This window comes from Furipterus horrens, unplaced genomic scaffold, assembly GCF_987537825.1.
Source record: "Furipterus horrens unplaced genomic scaffold, mFurHor1.1.pri manual_scaffold_1, whole genome shotgun sequence".
Lineage (NCBI taxonomy): Eukaryota > Metazoa > Chordata > Mammalia > Chiroptera > Furipteridae > Furipterus > Furipterus horrens.
In genome coordinates, this window is record NW_028327171.1 from 95,579,905 (window position 1) to 95,600,214 (window position 20,310).

The 20,310-nt window shown below is 37.6% G+C and overlaps 1 protein-coding gene across 1 annotated transcript in view; it reads left to right on the forward strand.

Annotated features, from left to right (window-relative positions):
* PHLDB2 (pleckstrin homology like domain family B member 2) overlaps positions 1-20,310 on the forward strand; it is a 246,362-nt gene that overhangs the window by 187,658 nt on the left and 38,394 nt on the right. The window contains exons 7-14 of the mRNA XM_090276411.1: positions 627-755; positions 8,909-9,064; positions 9,996-10,106; positions 12,641-12,730; positions 15,992-16,135; positions 16,716-16,904; positions 18,650-18,790; positions 19,965-20,064. Coding sequence (XP_090132537.1) covers positions 627-755; positions 8,909-9,064; positions 9,996-10,106; positions 12,641-12,730; positions 15,992-16,135; positions 16,716-16,904; positions 18,650-18,790; positions 19,965-20,064 — 1,060 coding nt within the window. The remainder of the gene's footprint in view (positions 1-626; positions 756-8,908; positions 9,065-9,995; positions 10,107-12,640; positions 12,731-15,991; positions 16,136-16,715; positions 16,905-18,649; positions 18,791-19,964; positions 20,065-20,310) is intronic.

Genomic DNA, 20,310 nt, shown 5'->3' on the forward strand with positions numbered 1-20,310 from the left:
CTGCTTGTTCAGTTTTGCATTTTTACTAGCTCTCTCAGCCTCTGAATTAGATGCTCTCTTTGGAATCAGATTCTCTAGTTGCTTAACTCTGAAGTTTACGAGATAGCTGGAATGTTTTAGATGACCAGGTTATCAGCCTGACATGAGAACAAAATTTCAGTAGTTCCCAAAGCTTGCCTAAGAAATGCCTTGAGCAAATTGGACTACCACAGTACTTGAGGTAAATTCCTGCTTTTCATTGTCTGGTTCTCTGCCAAGTGACTCTGCAATGCTATCTTAGGAATTCAGTTGGCATTTCTTTTGTTCTTTGTTGACCATTGCCAACGTTATCATTGTTTCCCTGGCTTTTGTAACATGGTGGCAGGAAATAAGGAAGGAAGGAGGGGTGGAGGTCAATACCAATTCTCAAGGAAGTAGATTGTGTTTTGAGAACGCAGAAATGGGGTCCCTTGTTTTTACTTCCATTTATACCCCCTTATCCTAGTCACTAACATATGTTCTTACATTCATAGGATATCTAGTGTTTGTATATACTTGTTTGTGTTATCCTTGGGAAATGTTCACTAACGTCTACTTAGGTATGAAGGTAATTTCTATTCTTCTATTTTCTGATTTCTGAACTTCAGGAGAAGGTAAAGCTTGATGCTGAAAGGGAAAAACTAGAGAGGCTTCAGGAGCTTTACTCCGAGCAGAAGACCCAGCTGGACAATTGTCCTGAGTCCATGAGAGAACAGTTACAGCAACAACTGAAGAGGGTCAGTAGCAAACAGGAATGTGTCAGTTGTTTTCTGTTTCCTTTTTTTTTTTTTTCCATTAAATTCCACTTACCTCTGACTTCCTTCTTTACATACTGTAAATTTGCATAATTTCTGGTCATTGGATACTTTTTAAATAGAAATATGCATGCTGACAGTATATATTATTTCATGCTAATCAGTTAAAAAATTCCTTGTTAGAATCCTTCACCTAACTGATAATGTAAAAACATTTCTGGAGTCATTCTTTGTAATCAAAGTGAGCAATTCCCGACATGTAACTGTCACCAAGATCATAGCAGTTAAATCAACTGACATCATCTTTGCTCTGTTCTCTGATGCATCGTGAGTAGTTTGCCCTTTTTGAATGTTTTCTCTGTAGCTTGATTTTATACTCTTATTCAAAAACTGTTCTATTTTCTGATTGGCTCCCCACCCCCGCTTATCGTATTGTTTTGCTTTTTCTTTCTGCTTCTCAGTGACACTGAACTTGCTAGCACGAGCACAACAGTCAAACATGCAGACCCAGGATGCAGGGCAGTACCAATGTGCCCAACATTTTCTCATAGGAATTTCATGATTTTTAAAAACTTAATGCAGCATAGACCTTCTAGTTGAACTTGATCAGGTTATTTCACTGAGGCTGATGCTGGCAGTGTCTAACACGGCCACATTCTGAAAACAAGACTTCCTACATGGGTGGTTTCACAGTTCCTGGCAAGGCCACTTACAACTTCACAGACAACTGCTCTGTTTCCTCTGAATGGCAGCCCAAATAAGTTGTGACCCTGGGAGAGAGTCTTGGACTTTTGAAGGAATCACACAATAGTAATTAATCCTGGGTGATTAACAATTTATGATTCCACATGAGTTGTAAAGAAGGCCAGTTTCACTCATGTCATTATGTCTCTACCTTCTTGGGAATAGGCAAGTTGAAAAATAAGATAGCCCCCTTGAAAATGTTTAAGATGACCTTTAATACAAAAATATTTGATGCCTTGAGTATCAGTAGGTTATGAAAAATTAGTTAAAACTTTTCAATATATTCCAGAGTCGGAAATCATCTTAATAAAGAGTACCAAATACAGACAGGCTAAAACTGCAGCACATCAGTTTTAATATGTTATTCTTACAATCGTGGATCAAAGAAAGCTCAAACAGTGTTCCTCTTCACTCATTTTATCGTGCACAGCTAAATTTGCTGTGATAAGATGAAATTTCTTACATGTCACCATTCTCTGAAAACCTTGTGGTAAAATGATTAGGAAAAGAATAGTATTTGCAAAATTACTTCAGTTTATCATTTGTTTGTGTTTATGCCAGTTCACAAAAGAGATTGGGAAACTGATTTTTATAGTTGTTTAATGTCATTCAATTCTCCTTACTACTAAAGTTTTTACATAGGTGTAATGCTTTATTTTGAATCAGCAGCATAATTATATATTTTGTTCCTTTCTTTCTCTAGTTATGCAGTTATTTTTGTATTCTTCATAAACATTGCTTCAAATAAAAATTGGTAGAGTCTGTTAATAACCTGAACTCAGGTTGATGTAATTGCTGTTTGCTTAATCTAGCTCTATAGGATAACTCATAAATTTGTATATGTTCTAAGGATTTTAACTATAAAGGAGGAGAGAAAATGATGCAGACAGCCTGTTCCACTAACTGAAGGCAAATACGCCTCTCTCTTCCTCTTCCTCTCCAAGCAAAGTATAATCTTCTTATCATAAAACCCCTTTTCTTAGGAGAGAGAAATTGGCTTGTTGTGGCTTCTGTTCACTTGATATTAGGAAGTCTACTAATTCTATTTTTCAGGAGTGATGGCCAGAGTAACTCTTCACTAATCCCTTGGCTTAATCAGTAAAAAGTTTACTTATTTCATTGAAAGTCCATTCATATTAGGAACTTCCTGTGTTATCCCAAGTCATTTCCCTTCAGACCTCAAACATTTCAGAATACCACTTCACTACAAAGTTTCCCCAAGGCACTTTAATAGATTCAATAAGGTTGTTTTTAACTACAACAAACTTTATTAGGAGGCAATCTATACAAAATAAAGGAATAGGGAGAACATCATTTTCTTAAACTGTATATTGCCTCAAATACTTAAGCTGAAATTGAAGAATGATTTTGTATCTACAACACTGTGGGTTTTGACTGGGCTCCTACATCTAAATCATTGCTTTAGGAGTCATAATACAGGTTTCATCTGATGCTGTTTCATGGCCTGTGGTTGTAAGTAGTCAACACGGGGTCACCCATCGGATTGTTCTCTGGGCCGTGAGAAGTATGGAAAGGAAAGCTGAAGTTAAATGAGTCTTTAATTTGCCAGGAGAAGTTTCACTATTAAATGCAGCCAACACCTGGCTAAAGCATTTTTCTTATGCTTTTGGTATTTATTCAGCTGTCTCTTGAGTTTTAAAATAATTTATTCAGTGACTCTACAATTAGGAAAACTTTTTTCTCATTGACTCTACAGTTTATAATTTAATCTTGCACAAGTGAGTCATTCCATCTTCATGGGCCTCAGTATCCTAAAATGAGGCATTTGTAGCAAACAGACTATTGTACCTTGTCTCTCCAAATTCCAAAGCATGCAGTTAAAAATGTTTGACTGTAGCGTAAGATGGAGGAATGTTAACAAACCCTGAGCCCCATTAGAATTTGCTTTCAGGCTTGGTCTTGAGCTGTTAGATTATTACTTTAATTCCTCCTGGCATTACCACATCTCTTCTCTATTTCTCTAAGAGGCAAAGAAAACATCAAGATCTGCATGTAAACTCTGCTATACAAATTCTCAAAAAAGTTATTGGAAAGAAAAAAAGGAATTGCACTTAAATTTTCTTTAGCGAGCTGTTTTATACCCTTTCACACCTGGTCTTTAAGCTTGCCAGCTGATAGAGATTGGTAATGTTCTTTTAGTAGTGAGATGGAGCTCAAATTTTCATTTGACTTAACATATACTTGACTTTGAGCTTCCTACATATATTATTTGTACTGAATGAAACTACTCCTGCCCCAAATTCCATCTCCTGAATTCTTATTATCTAATCTCTAAAGTTTTCCCCATCCCAAGTTGTTTTGCTTTCACAGTATAAGTTTATATACACACAATTTAATAGTTTAGATAACTTGATCAGATGATTATACCCGTGGAATCTGAGTGCTAAATTTAGGTTTAGTTTTCAACTTTCCTTCCTAGTGTGCTATTATTTTCATACAGTTGTTTAAATATTTACTACAAATACATTAGTGACTCTGTGACCTTCATGCGGTTAAAATAACATGTTGCATGTTAACCAGATGTAGAGTGGGGGACTGACTAGCATAGTGTACATATTGTGAGCTATATGTCCACTTTGAATGTAGATTTTTATAAATTAAGAAAGCGGGTTTATTAAATTTTTATCTCAGTGACTTTTAGACACAAACCAAACTTAATTGGAAGCCTTTAAAAATGAATACGTATGCCTATATGAATAAGTATATTAGCTAACACATTGCTTCAAGACTACAGATATTTTGTTTTGAGACATAATACTTTAGTTATTATCCCTTAATTCCTTCAGTAGTGACTAGATTTGGTCTGAATTCATTAATTCCTTTAAAAATTATAAGCATGAAATGTCTGAGACACTTGAAATGTCAGCCAATAACTTGAAACCAAAACCACATTTTGTTTGTCCAATTAAAATTAAAGAAATTTTAAATGATGAATTTTTCAAATTACCCTTCCTGCTCTTAAGCTTTGAGAATACACTGTCTCTATTGACATAATAACCTTGTCGCTATAGTGTTGGTTTTAATTACATGGTTGCCTGGTAACTAATATCTCTTCTATGAATCATTCCCAGCATAACATTCATTTCATAAAATAGGAATATATTCCATTTCATTAAAAGATTTAATTTATCATAATTTACATAAAAACCAGGAGACGGATGGAGTTAAATACTGATACAAACCTAATTTATGATATGTTTATTTTTCTAACTCTTTTTGATGTTTTTTAAAAAAAAAATTTATTTATTTATTTATTTATAGAGAGAAGGAAAGGAAGGGAGAAAGGGAGGGAGAGAAACATCAGTGTGTAAGAGACACATTGATCAGTTGCCTCTTGCATGCCCCCAACTGGGGACCTAGCCTGCAACCCAGGCATGCGCCCTGACTGGGAATCAAACCTGCGACCTTTTGGTTTGGTTTGCAGCTGTCACTCAATCCACTGAGCCATTCTAGCCAGGGCTCTTTTTGATGTTTTGATGGGAAAAAAATGTCCTGGCTCTTTTATCTATTGAGAATTGCAAGCCATGTGGTTCAGCTGCCTCTTCCTTTTGACCATAGCTTATTTATAAATTATATATATTTTAAAAGTCTATACATACTACATGTATAGTTCTGTCAAAGTCTCCAAAAGTAAGGGGGTGGCTTTTTAAAAAAAAAAAGTAGATTGGAGGATAAATTACTCAACATGAACCAATTTTTGCACAGATACAGATTCATTCTTATCTGGAGGCATCTCATAAGTTGGAGAATGCCTGTTCTAGACCATCTGACTTTTATGATTTCTAATCTTTCTTAAATGTCCCAGGATTATCCACAGAGTAGTGGTAAGAAACCTTTTGAGTTGCTTTTTGTGCACTCTTTATGATGAAAGCTGTTGTTTTGTTCTTCCCACTAAAAAGGTTTGTAAGCAATTTTAAGGGATTTACAAAAGCCCAGTTTAAGAACCTCAGTCTCTAGCCCTGGATGATGTGGCTCGTTGGACTGAGTGCCGACCTGCGAACCAAAGGGTCACTGGTTCGATTCCCACTCAGGGCACATGCCTGGGTTGTAGGCCAGGTTCCCAGTTGGGAGCAAGTGAGAGGCAAAAAAAAAAAAGAAAAGAAAAGACCCAATCTCCAACTACTTTTGATTACATCTTTCTTCAATATAATTATGTGAGCATGCATGCCTATATTTATTATATAGAGCATATATATACTTATGCATATTCAAAAAATGAATATTTATTTTAAGTAATGTACATATACTATTCTATGTAGGTACATTAAAGAAAATTTATTTAGAAATCATAAAAGGAGACTTCCGGTCAACATGGAGGCATAGGTAAATGTGGCTTGCCTCCTTGCACAACCACAGCAAAATTACAGCTAAACTACAGAACAAATATCACTCAGAACCATCAGAAAGTCAAGCTGTATGGAAGTCTGACAACTAAGGAATTAGAGAAACCATATTCATCAAGATGGGTAGGTAGGAGTGGGAGGGGTGGAGACATAGAGATGCAGAATGGGCTAGTTGCAAACCCATGTGTGATGGATATAAAACAGAGTGGTAGCTTAGCAGCGAGGGATCCCAGCCCCACACCAGACCACCCAGCTCAGGGTTCTAGGGACAGGAAGATAAGTCCCCATAACTTATGGCTATAAAAAGCAGTGGGGGTTGGGTTAGTGGAAGAAACTGGGATTCTCTGGTGGCTCCTCTTAAAGGGCCTCACACCACACATGGACTTACTCAGAATCACTCCCTCTGGGCTCCAGCACTGGGACAATACCTTGAAGGGCACCAGTGGCATATGGAGAGGAACTGAAGTGTCTGGCATCAGGGCAAGAACTGGGGGACAGCTTCCTCCAGACAGCGGCCATTGACCTTTTCTGAGCCCTCTCCTACACAGAACCATGGTGTGGGAGCACCATATCTGAATCTCCATCAACCTAGCTCACAAGGTTAGCCCTGCCCTGATGATTACTTAAGGGTCTGCCCCATCCACCTTACAGGCCCACCCAAGCTGGTTAACGGCGGCTTCTCCATATGAAAGGCTGGCTAGGCACAGGCTTCAGACATTCCTAAATCTGCTCAGACATGCCACAGCTGAGCCCAGCCCCCATACCTCTCACTGAGTGGCCCCAGGCCCAGCATTAGAAGCAGCTGTCTGAAGATTGGTTTATGGCTCACACCAAGGGTCCCCTGACAGAACATAGGTGGAGGCTGACCTTGGCGTGCACCACCCGGGAAACCATAGAACCTGCACACCCAGCAGACAGTTACAGACCACATCAGAGTACCACCCAACCACCTCCACAAGCCATGGAAGGAGGTAGTTGCTGGCCAGGGGTCACGGCCAGTCCTAAAAGCTGTCTGGACTGGGTAAATTCCTCCCATTGATCCGCTAACATCAATCAAGACTCATCTACAAAAGGAGGGAGTACTCAGCCCACATGGAGTGAGCACCTTTCTCCAGTTTGGGAGAAAGAAGAGGCTGTGCCACTAGACCCTACAGAATACTTACTACTTTAGGCTATACTACCAAGACACAGAGTCAAAGAAGCCCTACCTAAAATATAGAAACAAACACAGGGAGACGGCCAAAATGAAGAGACAAAGAAATATGGCCCAAATAAAAGAACAGAACAAAACTCCAGAAAAAGAACTAAATGAAATGGAGATAAACAATCTATAAGATGTGGAGTTCAAAACACTGGTTATAAGGATGCTCAGGGAACTCGGTGGGTACTTCAACAGCATAAAAAAGATCCAGGGAGAAATGAAGCTTACACTAATTGAACAAAAGACAATTTATAGGGAATCAGCAGTGGAGTGGATGAAGCCAAAAATCAAATCAATAAGAAGAAAAAAAGAATTCAAAAAATCGAGGATATGTAAGGAGCCTGTGGTACAACTTCAAATGTTCCAACATTCGCATCATAGGGATGCCAGCAGGAGAAAAGAAAGAGCAAGAAATAGGAAACCTGTTTGAAAAGATCATAAAAGAAAACTTCTCTAATTTGGTCAAAGAAATAGACATACAAGTCCAGGAAGCACAGAGAGTCCCAAACAAGATGAATGCAAAGATGACCACACAAAGACACACCATTATTAAAATGCCAAAGGTTAAAGATAAAGAGAGAATCTTAAAAGCAGCAAGAGGCAAGTAGATAATTACCTACAAAGGAGTTCCCATAAGACTGTCAGCTGATTTCTCAAAAGAAATTTTGCAGGCAAAAAGACTGGCAAGAAGTATTCAAAGTGATGAAAAGGAAAGATCTACAACCTAGATTTCTCTATCCAGCAAAGCTATTATTTAGAATGAAAGGGCAGATAAAGTGCTTCCCAGACAAGGTAAAGCTAAAAGAGTTAATCATCACCAAACCATTATTACATGAAATGTTAAAGGGACTTATTTAAGAAAAAGAAGATCAAAACTATGAACATTAAAATGGCAATAAATACACAGCTATCAATGATTGAATCTAAAAAACAAACTAAGCAAATGAGCAGAACAAAAACAGAATCATAGATATGGAGAACATTGGGATGGTGGCCAGTGGGGAGGGGGAACTCGGGGAATTGGGGAAAAGATGAAGGGATAAAGTAGTACAAATAGGTAGTTAAAGAATAGGCAAGGGGGGGTGTTAAGAGCAAGTATAGGAAATGGAGTAACCAAGGAACTTATAGGCATGACCCAAAAGAGAGGGGATTGCCGGAGGAAGTGGGTGGTGCTAGGTAGAGGGGGGCAAAAGGTGAAAAATTGGGACAACTGCAATATAATAATCAAGAAAATAAATAAGTAAATAGAATAATAAAAGAAAACAAATTAAATACAAAGAAGCTAATATTTTCACATCTTAGTGGATTGTGTTGTGTGCCATTTGGGGTACATCTTTCACTCTAAGGTACCTCTGATCTGTTATGTATGCCAACTTTTTTTTTACAGTCAACAACTTCGAAATCTTGAATTTAATCTCCGTACTAAAATCTAATTTTACTTGAAAATTTATGGAAAATAATTTTCTCAAAAGACTATGTCACACCTTTGGTCTGCAGATACTATTTAGGTTATTTACTAAATTCTTTTTATACTTTGTGATCCATTTTAAAGTCACATAGTAGAATTAAAGCAAGAATTTCCACATCCACAAGACAGTCAAAAATCAATGGTAAAATAAATGTGTCCCCCCTCTCCCACCCCCACAGTCCCTTTCAATTCCAATAACTGTCTCTGCTCTGGGGGTTAATTCCAAAAGAGAGAGTTACCTGTTCAGTGTTGTAATTAAAAACATATTTTGGACTGTTTGTTTTTAATAACTTTTGTCCACATTAAAAAGGCTGCAGCCATTTTGGTGCATCGTGTTTTCATCTGCTTTTCTCCAAAGGATGCTGACCTGTTGGATGTTGAGAGCAAACACTTTGAGGACCTGGAATTCCAGCAGCTTGAGCATGAGAGCCGTCTGGACGAGGAAAAGGAGAACCTGACCCAACAGCTCTTGCGTGAAGTGGCTGAATATCAACGGAACATTGTTACAAGAAAGGTACTTCTGCCAGGTGTCATTCAATGCAAAAGTCATAATATACCCCTCACTATGTGACAATAATAATCTTTGTGTACCTATCTTTACATCTGAATATCTTTGTATGTTTAATTACATTTCACATTTAACAGATTATGGAGCTTGCCATTTATGTGCCCAATGGTGCTTTAAACTAGATAAACATACATGTTATAGTCATTGTTACTTAATGCTGTGGATGCATTTATAAATAATATCTAATTTTTTCTTTTATGTGAAAACCATGGTGTAAAAAAATCAGAAATTTAGATTTTAATTACTTCTTTTTGCAATGATCATAATTAGATTCAAAATAATTGTATGAACAAAGTCTATTTGGAAATTTTCTCTGTCCGTTGCTCAATAGTTGTCAAAGCTGGTTGATAGCTTGTCACCCTTAGAAATAGCCCCATGGAATGCCATGCACATTACTGACTCTGCCCAGCCCCTAACACCTGGGTGTCCAGCTCAGAATTTAGCTCTTGTTCCAGAATTTAGAATCACGCCCCAATGCTCTGGTCTAAACCCATCAAACTGAGGGAAAGGAAGATAGGGAAGGTGACTTCTTATGCTCTCAGTTTAAATAAGAAATTCCATTGTTTTCCTCCATGAAGTGTCTCCCAAGATGATGTCAAAAATTCATTTCAAGTCTAAAACAAGACTTCCTAATGACTTCCGGGTTCTACAAATAGATTTTAAATCACTTGAACTGTGTTGGCCTTAGTTTAGGAAAAACCATGAGATTGGCAGGTCAAAGAAATGGTCTCTGAGTAATAGTCACCGCCAACCATCCATGAAGCCATGGTCACTGTTACTCCAGCTGGAAACACCTCTTCTCCCACTTCCAGAGCAGACTGGCAAATCTTAGAATATCCAACGTGTATCTGTTTTATGATCCTCTTTTTTCCTACAGGAAAAAATTTCTGCATTGAAGAAACAAGCCAATCACATTGTCCAGCAGGCTCAGAGAGAGCAAGACCACTTTGTAAAAGAAAAGAATAACTTAATAATGATGCTGCAAAGAGTAAGTATTTCCTTTTCAGCACTGGCTGCAATAAAACACAGGTTTCAATGTGGGGAAGGTCTTTTCATTCAAAGCAAGTGCCTTTTTAGTAGTGCGCAGTGGATTGTAATTTAGAGAAGACTTTAATATACATTTTTATTTAATACTCCTCATTAATAGGCTGATGTTCTGAGAGTGACTAACTATAATTCAGAAAATAAGCAAGGCTGTTTTCTTTGTGTTTCTTCAACAGTATAAAAATCTGTTTTCTGATTTTCTGGGTTGTTTTTTTTTTTAATCCTGTTTTTCTTCAAATAAGTAAAACATGTTCTGCTTTCCTTTTTTTTTTTTTTTTTTAATGGCTATCAAACATTTTGGCTCAGCTTCTCTGGTTTTTTGAACTCCAATTACTTCTGTGGGGGTCTTCCTTGCAAATGCCTCCCTGGACTTAGTTTAGTTTAATTAGTTAGGTAGATACCCCCACGTGGATGGCAAGATCATTCTCACCAAAGGGACTGTGTCCACATCTTAGCACCAAAAGTGACTACAAGCAAAGGGATTCCTCTGCCCAGACTGCAACCAGTTCTCCTAATATGGCCATAATCTAATTTGAGGAATAAGGCACCAAAGTTAAAGCTGATGGGGCTAGTCTCCCAACTGAGCCTTGTGTGCAGGCCAGTACCTAGGAATGGGACGCTTGTGATCATAAAAATGTGAGATGGACTCAGAATGGTGTGCAGGAAAAAAAAACACAAATCCAGAATATGCATTAAAGTATGAGGCTGTACCATGACCCCACCAACAAGAAGTGTAGCTATTTTTAGTTTGAGAAGAGAGAGAAAATTTGTTTTTCTATATAGAATTATGAGTTCACTCAAGGTGCCTCTGTAGCCCTCACTGATCCCCAGCAGCTCCTTCCCTCTTGCTTCTTCGGTACCTACAAACCTCTGAATGGAGCTGTATTTTCCGTTTCCATCTCGTACTCTAGGGATGAACTCTGCTTTAGTGTCATTAGCCTCCCCACCAGTTATTTTACCCTTTCATATGATATTCAAAGGCAGAGATTGAATTATATAGTGTAATATATAGTATTTAAACAGTTTCTAAAATTTCAGCAAAAAGAAAAAGAAAAAAATTTCTTAGGGATAAATTTTTCTAAATGGATAAGCACCCTCACAGAAATACCACTTTCTTATTAAAAATATATAAGATATAATTCTATTGTACAAATTGTGGTCCATAAATATTAATATCTTTATTTTCTCCAGGTGATCTATAAATACATCTCAATCCCAATAAAAATCCCAACATTTTATAGAGACTAATTGGTTGTTGCTAAAATCTAGCCATTCCTCATCATTTATGGATTGTGTTTGTGAATTTGCAGCCTCACTAAAATCTATTTGTAACCCCCGAATTAATAGTTGTCATCCAGTCACTCATGAGCATGCACAGAGCAGAGAACATTTTGGGTCACTGGACATGCACACTCCCTGCTGAGGTGGAACAAGGCCACCCTCTGCCTTCTTGTTTAGCTCTCATACTACAAACAACTGTCCTTTTTTGTGTACAATTTAGTTCCATGTTTTCACATTTTTGTGCTTTTTTGGCAATGCTTTTGTTGTGGGGAATGGCTCGCAAGCACAGTGCTAAAGAACTGTCTAATGTTCCTAACTGCAAAAAGGCTGTAACGTGCCTCATGGAGCTAGGTAAGCTTCGTTCGGGCATCAGTTGTACTGCTATTTAAATAAAATGTTTTTTAACAGAAACACACATAAAGTTATGTGTTGATCAATCGGTTGCTGAAAATATTATGACGAGAAGCTCACAAACACCCAACCCTATCATTCCTTAGGAATAGTGGTTCAGTGATCACTAATTCAGAGTTCATGGCAACATAATAGAACATTAACTATGTAAAAAATGAAAATTATCTGTGTACAAAAATGCAAAGGGTGTTAGACATACAGATCAGTGGAAACAAACAGGGAGTCCAGAAGTAGCCCACATATATACTGTATTAATTTTTTACAAAGCCTCCAAGACAATCTAGTAAGGAGAAAAGAAAGGGAAAGGGAAAGGGAAAAGGAAAGGGAAAAGGAAGGGAAAGGGAAAGGAAAACCTTTCCAACAAATGGTGCCAGATCAACTGGACAAACAAGAAAAAAAAGGAACCTTAACACCATCCAATCTCACACCATATCTATAAACTAATTTGGAGAAATCATAGACCTAAACTTAAAAATTGAAGTGATGAAGTTTCCAGAAGAAATTATAGGAGTGCAAGGACCCCATTATAGCCTTGAGGTAAAGAAAGATTTTTTTTTTAAAGGAAATGACAAAGGGCTTGTATCCAGAATATATTAAAAACTTCTGTGACTCAATAATAATATATAAACACTCAATAAATACTTTTTAAAAGCAGGCAAAAGATTGAATACAAACACTTCACAAAATATATATGAAGAGTTAAGTCATGTGAAAAAATATTCAACATCATTAGTCATCAGGGAAATCCAAGGTTGACGAAACTGAATAGATTTTGTGTTCCTTCAGGAAAAGGAAAATCTTTGTAATTTGGAAAAGAAATACTCCAGCCTTTCTGGGGGGAAAGGGTTTCCTGTCAATCCAAATACTCTAAAAGAGGTAAGCTATGATTTTACATGTCCACTAATATCACCTTAGACATCAAGAGACGTACCTCAGTTTAATGTGATTAGCTGACTAGAAAAAACATTCACTTAAATGACTTAGAAAAGCACTCATTGTGTTGATGGCTTTCCTGCCTTTCGTTATTTATGCTTTGGGGATTTAAAGGATTATCTTTCTGTATAATACAAATGCCCTGTGCGTGCGTGTGTGTGTGTGTGTGTGTTAGTGTGCATGCATGCACATCTGCGTACATGTGCATTTACTTTGCTTGATAGTGACATTGTGGGTTAAGTTGGAGTTTCAAAAGATTTAGAATCCAGACCAAGATTAGGCTTAAATTCTCCTCTTTTCTTTCTGCATTTTCCTTTCTCAGTTTCTCCTTTGTTTTACTTCTGCTTTTTCTAAGTCTCCTAAAACATGAAAATGTTTCTTTACATTTGAGAAGGTAGTCTGGTTTCTTTCTTTCCTCTATCTCTTTTTGTCTCCCAATGTCATTTCTGCTATTTTCCATCTAAACTGGGAAATCCTACTTACATTAAAATATACACACTCTTTATTCCAAACATCCATCTTTCCCCAGTGCCTGTCACCCCTCTTTCTCAAATATCTTTTTATAGAGCTACACTGCTCCAATGGTAGGCTATTTTAACTCTAATTTGGAAAAGTATGACCTTGACTGAGAAATGTTTTCTTTATATTTATTTTTTTTAAAAAGCTAAAGAAAAGACTTACTTCTTCATAAAAACTGGTGTAAAAACAACCTCTTTATAAAGTGCTTTTAAAGAGACATCAGAGCTAAAAATTCCTACATAGAAGTTATTTTATGTGTGTGTGCAGGTATGTGAAGTAAATGTTCATCACATAATAGGTGTGCTTAATGTGTACCTCATATGCATTTTGTGAAATATTTCTACAAAAGTTTTATTAGATAATCCAGTTTCACCGTTTCTTCTCCCATTATTCAGAACGTGGAACTGGCAGGTTCAGCGGACAAAAGGTGATTGTGAATGTGGTGTGCTGGGATAAGAGAATGTCAGTGAGGTGGGCAGGGGCCTGGTTTTTGAGTCATGTTACAGGAACATGGTTTATGTTATGCAGATGGGAAGCCATTGAGTGGTTTTAAGCTTGGAAATGACATTGTTCAATGTCCATTTGTTAAAGATCACTCTGGGCAACTCTTCTGGATTATGAAGGGTAGGAGGAGATGCCAGGAAACCAATGTGGCAGTGATTACAATAGTATTGGCTAGAGCTGCCGGGGGCTTAGATTCGAGCAATGGCACAGAGAGAGAGAGAACTGGCTGGATGTAGATACGTCTTGGAACCAGAGTTGACAGTTCTTGTTGATAGACTGGGTGGGAATGAAGTAAATTAAGGAAGGTGTCTGGAGTAATGCCATTATTCCAGTTTGAATAATGAGGTAGATAGTACCTTTCCCTGAGATAGGCAAGACTGGGGTAAGAATAGGTTTAAGAGCAGTTTGATTCTGGACACATTGGTTTGAAGGGCTTATCGCATCCAAATGAATTAAATAGGCTCCAAGGTCTCTTTTAATCTTCATAGGATAAAATCTTTCCTTTTCTATTAATGAGTTGTTCTTTTTCTCTACGTTTTTCCTGGTGTCAAAGGCCACTTTTGCTTTTTGATTATTTTTGCGTGTCTGCAACTCTCATGTTCATTGAGTACCTATGCGTTCTCTTTCATGGACCAAATGACTTGATACGCAAGATGTTTGATTTACTTTCTTCCTTTCTATACTTCTTTCTTTCTGACTCTCTCTTTGTTTTTTTTAAGTAGTAATGAATTTATATCTAACTCCTTTAAACAAGTGCCACTTTTGACAAATAGCATACATTTTTGAAGTAATTAATTGGGTTGTATGGTCTGTGACTCTCATAAGGAATCAGATTTTGATTATGAAACATTCTACAATCAACCGAGTAAAAGAATAAGTCAAAGTTGCTACTTTTCATTCTGATTCATTATCAAAGATGAAATGAAATTTGACAATCCAGTTCACTTCCTTTCTTCAATTTAATCTTAAAAATCTTTATGTAGTATCCATTGCATTTTGATACACCTGATTTATAAATAGTCAATTCCAGTGCTTTCCACTTTGTCATGATTATATATTCTCAGTAAAAACCTTGCTTCCAGCCTGGAATTTTTGCTTCTTCAGCATAATGATCTCCTGCCTTTCTTGGAGCCATTTTTAGAAGAGATTGATGAGCTAATAGAAGACCCTAAGTGTTAAATTTAACACTGTTTTACTTTTGAAAAAGATACTATTTTATACTCTTTATTCTTTTTTCATACTGCTTTATTGGTGTGGTGAAAATCATGATTGGTCTATATAATTACTTCCTATGAAAATTTACAAGTACCATTTTCTCAAATATAAATTAAGGAGTTTTGAAGATGATAGATTTTGATTCATAGATATTTTCTCTACGCTGAACCCAAAACTAAATTGTTGAATTTAAAGTAACCCCAAATTCTCTGTCCTCCAGGTAGATTTGGGACTTGAGGAAGCTGCCTTGAATTGAGACACCCTCAAGTTGCAACTCCACTTTAGCGGGTCAGGGTGGGTGGTGGTGGTGGTGGTGTGTGTATGTGTGTGTGTGTGGTGTGTGTGTGTGTGTGTATGCATTTGTCTTTCTAGGGAAACCTCACTGGAGGACAGTGTCCTTTTTACTCTCACCTAGTTCAGATGCCTAAAAGGTGGATTCCATGACAAGTAAATTACTGTTTTCTAAATACCTGAGAGCAAAAATCAATTGTCCTCAGCCCCTTTCACTCACACTTTAAAATATCAGGAAGCAGAAGAGCAAAACACCGAAAAATAAAGATTTGTGGAAAAGGCTTTTGAATTAGAGAGCGAGTGATTACATTGTCAATTTTATATCAGATTTCTATGTGTGTGATTATTTTAATGTTGTGATAACCTCATTCAGTCAACAGAATGAATGCTGATACCTCGGGGTGTTTTAAAATTGAAAGTGTTGGGTTATTTATAATATAGTCTTCTTGATTTCACCAGAAAAGAATTCTTTTTTAATGTTTGCAGTATCATTTTAATGATTAAGCACTGTAAATCCATTTTAATTGCTGATGATTCCCTGATGGAACATTTGATAATACCACAGATATCTGGCTGCGCCGCTCTATGCTAACTCCATTTTGTTAGAGCATTAATACTCTCGCATGCCTCAGCTTTTGCTTCCTTTGTGTTTAACTTCTAAATTCCTCCTTTTAGGGCTATATCAGTGTAAGTGAAATTAATGAGCCATGTGGCAATTCCACGAATCTATCCCCTTCCACTCAGTTTCCTGCTGATGCTGACGCTGTTGCCACTGGGCCTGCCACAGCTGTACTGGTGAGCCAGCCACAAAATAAAGAGGTGTGTTGGCATGACATTTCATCATTCACTGCTTTCCTCGTGTCAAAAATTAACCCTGGTTAACTGAAAATGAGGAAATTTGTGACAAATATATGTTTGGTTGACCAGAGGGTCAAAGTGATATTGAATTTGAAAAATATACCAATTTGGGGGTACTGCTCTACCAATTACAATACCAGAAACCATGAAATATATGGGACCGAGTAGACTACTAGAAATAAGTTGAAAAAAATAAACTATGTCTGAGTACTCTAACATGAGCATTTTCTTAAAAATCGAGTCTTTGTAAAATTGGTTTGAATCACCTTTCCAGTTTGATTTTTTTCTATTATGTTTTGCAATATGGACCTTTATAAAATATCTGAGAAAGGGCAAATAATAGTAAATAAAAATACCTTCTACTGATCTAGGCTGCTTATAGATTGGGATTTTAACAAAAGGCTAAAAATACAGCCCATAATCTGTGACTTCTTGATTAAAATATAAGAAAAGAGAATAATCAGATTATTGATTTCATTTCTTTGTCAATATTCTTTCATTTCATATGGACACATATATACTTTTTCTTTCTCCTATAAAGCAAAGATCACCTGTCTGTCCTGGATTTATGTTTCCTTCTACCCTTTCTCCTCATCCTATCACTCAACCTCAATCAGCCCCTTGGCCTGAAGTCATGGCTCCATCTGTCAATCCTTTCCCTTTAAATGACACACCTCCTCCTCTACCAGCTAAGAAACACAGAAGGCAGCAGCAGCCGCAGGAGCAACAGGTAATTAGCAACTGGTGTTCAGAGTTTGGGAATCTTTTCTTCAATTTTTCCAAAGAAATTTTTTTAAAAGACAAGATGCATGCTCCTTTGCTGATTTTCTTTTTAAAGGACAGTTAATACGTTCTAAGGGTGTTGGGAGTGTTACAAAGTTTGAGACCTTGACGGTCTCCTCCTAACTTCATACGTTTGAGCTAGTTTTATATTCTCATAGTTTAGTTTCCACTCAATCAAAATATTGCAACTTAACCTTGGGTATTTTTCAAGATAATAATAATTATTTCCATAAAATCCATGATATAAAAAGTTGCTTGTCAACACAAAATGTTTAAGACATTGTTGAAACCATAATAATAGACATCATTCCCTTGCTATATGTCAAAAAATTTGCTTAACATTTACAAATAAATATCTCATCTCTTCCTTTTAACAATCTTGTGAAATAAAAATTAATTTCACATTGACATTTAGGGAACTGAGAGGTTCAGTGTGGGTAAATAGATTATCCAAGGTCACCCCACAAGTAGTGCTTTTGGTCACTAGAAGAGCAGTTTATATTGACCAGATTATTTTTTAATGGTTTACTATTCTTAATGTTGCCCTGCTTTTACTACATTTAGTGCCTATTCATGCTTGGGTATTCAGAAAAAATCTGTTTTGAGCCTCCTTTCAACTATAATCAAATTCCTGTGTGAATTTGACTCCAGACGATCCTAAGGAATCAGAGACACTTGATCCCCAAAGTAGAAAGCCTTGGTGTGCTATGTCCAGCCCTTACATTTCTTGAAGGTATCTTTACTACTGTTACCTTTTGTTAAAGGACTATATATTCCCACTACTTTTGGGTTAATAAATATTAACTAATATAAGTAAATAATAGTAAAATTAAAATGCAGATATTTTCCATGATTGGCATATGTGAAGAATAATAAAAACTTCGGTAACTCAAATTTACATTAATTTTTACATATTTCAAAAGCCCTAGCTTAGAATAAAAATGATCAAACCTAAAGAAACTTTAGTTAGGAAATAATTTTACCATTGAAGACAATTTTTTTTGAGAGGCCAAGAAAAACTTGGATAAATTTCAAGTTAGCAAAAATTTTGCCTTAGGAATCTGAAAAAGAAAAAGTCAACAGGAGGATTTTTTAATATGAGGGATTACTATAGGGCCTTCTTGGCCAAGATCTTTTTTAAATAGAAGAGTAACCTAGAAGGATGCCTTATATGCAAACGTTATGTCCAGTTGGAGTGTTTTTACGTGATTGAAATACTATTCCAAAGTTGAAACAACTCCCGTTTACTCGCTCTTTCTCTTCATCCTCTCCCTTCTCCCTTGCCTTGTTCCCCTCACACTGGGGTCTGTGCCGCCGCACAGAACTGCCCAGGCCGACACGGGGAGAAACTGCTTACTTGATTTGTCCACTGGCTGTTGCGCCATCCACATGGCGACCATCATAATAATTTGTAAGCTGTCCCGAGGCCCCAAGGCAGCAGGCACTAACTCTGAGAGTGAAAGGTAGATTTTTTTTCTTGTTTCTAGGTTCAGTAATAAATCCTCCTGGTGCCTAAGTATCTTACCGAATGCGAGCTAGCCCAAGATTGATAGTGAACACAAGTATAAATTGAATTTTTAAAAAATCTGTTAAAATTCCCAAACTTCTTTGGAATGCATACTTCTTAATTTCTTCCGTGACCTCTTTTACTTAGTCAAGTTTTGCTGTTCTGCTTTACATTTGCATTTAAAGCACTTTAGAAGTCTGGAGGAAAGGAAAAAACAGCATAAAGAAGGCCTCTATCTGAGTGACACTTTGCCTCGAAAGAAAACCACACCTTCCATTTCCCCACATTTCAGCAATGCTACTCTGGGGAGAAGCACCGCCCCAAAGGTAGGACATGGGGAGAACCCCGGGCTTCATATCCAGGGAGTCTTCGTGTCATTATGTTTATTGATGTGCAAAGGTACTTAAAGAAAATGCTAAGTAATAAACCATTAAGTTTGCTTGTTGGGCAGACATTATGACTAAATTGCATTTTCTTTCTTATTCAGAAGACATTTGGAAATTGTACACTCTGGGATTAAGAACCTAGTGCAGGGTATTTTTTTTACCATCACCACACAAGTGGCAGGTGGCATTCATGTGGCAGACTCCCATGGCTGCATCCTGGATCTGGAAATGGGAAGATAGAAGCTCTAGGTTACAGGAGTAATAGCACCATTTCTGAACCTGACACTGGGCTAAGCACTTTATGTGGACTGTCTTGTTTTAAATTCCAGCGACACTATTCAGTACTAATTGTTGTCCCCATTGTACATATGTATACACTGAGGTATGAAGAAGCTAATTGACTAGCCAAGTGCCCTCAGCTGGTCAGCCATGAGGCTGGAATATGAACCCATGTGGTCCAATGCCTAAAACCTCATTCATGTTCTGCTGACATGCCTGAGGGTTCATTGCAGGAAGAGGAAGAGGCGAGTGAGAAGGAGATTCTGAGTGGGACAGGCTTTGGGCCCTTCCTTTGACCTCAGTCAGGGTAACGTTGTTTTAATTTATTTTATCAATGGTGTCCCAAGTATATTTTACATAAAGGATTTTGCTATTAAAGAGAATGCTGGAACCACTGGGGGAATTCATAGGTTTCTCTAGCTTTCAGCCTACTAGATAGCTGGGGGTGGATGGAAATCGGTGCACTTGGTACAGGGTAGGCCTTCTCTGTCCCTGTGCATGCTGTGCATGTGTTCCTGCCCTGCATCTGCACTCTGCTCTTTATGCATGAAGAGGTTCGAGTTGTTCTCAAAGGTGGTTTTGAAGAACAGGTGTTTTCCTCATCTTTTGGAATTGCTGCCACTGGGAGAATTGCCGTGATGTGGAGACTGCCATGGAGCTCCTTGGGAGGGACAGCCACTGGCCTTTCCCACGGAGCATCCACAAATGGGATGGGAGGCCTTCCTTCCCTGCCCTCTGCACTTAGATAGGAGCTGTGGAATTGGAGCCGGGGCCATGTCCTGAAGGGCTGCACTTTGCCTGAAGTGTTTCCTGCCCTCCCCCTCGGTTCTCACAGGCTCACTTGCCCCTGGGACAAAGCAACAGCTGTGGCAGTGTGCTCCCTCACTCACTGGCGACCATGACCAAGGACTCCGAATCTCGGAGGATGCTCAAAGGTAGGTAGCTTTAAAAGCAAATGTGATGTCTTTTGTTAAGCATTAGAATTCTCCTGAGAGAGAGGGTGGGAGAGCAAGGCTGAGGGTCATCAGAAAGGGCATCAAACAAAGTGCTCAATTTTACACTTAATGCGTCCCCTTTGTGAGAGGGGTATGCTGGGTCGGACAAAAATAGGTTATGGTTGTGAGTGTGCAAAACACAGTTTATTCTTGTGTTATTATTTAGTAATTATTTTATTATTTTTT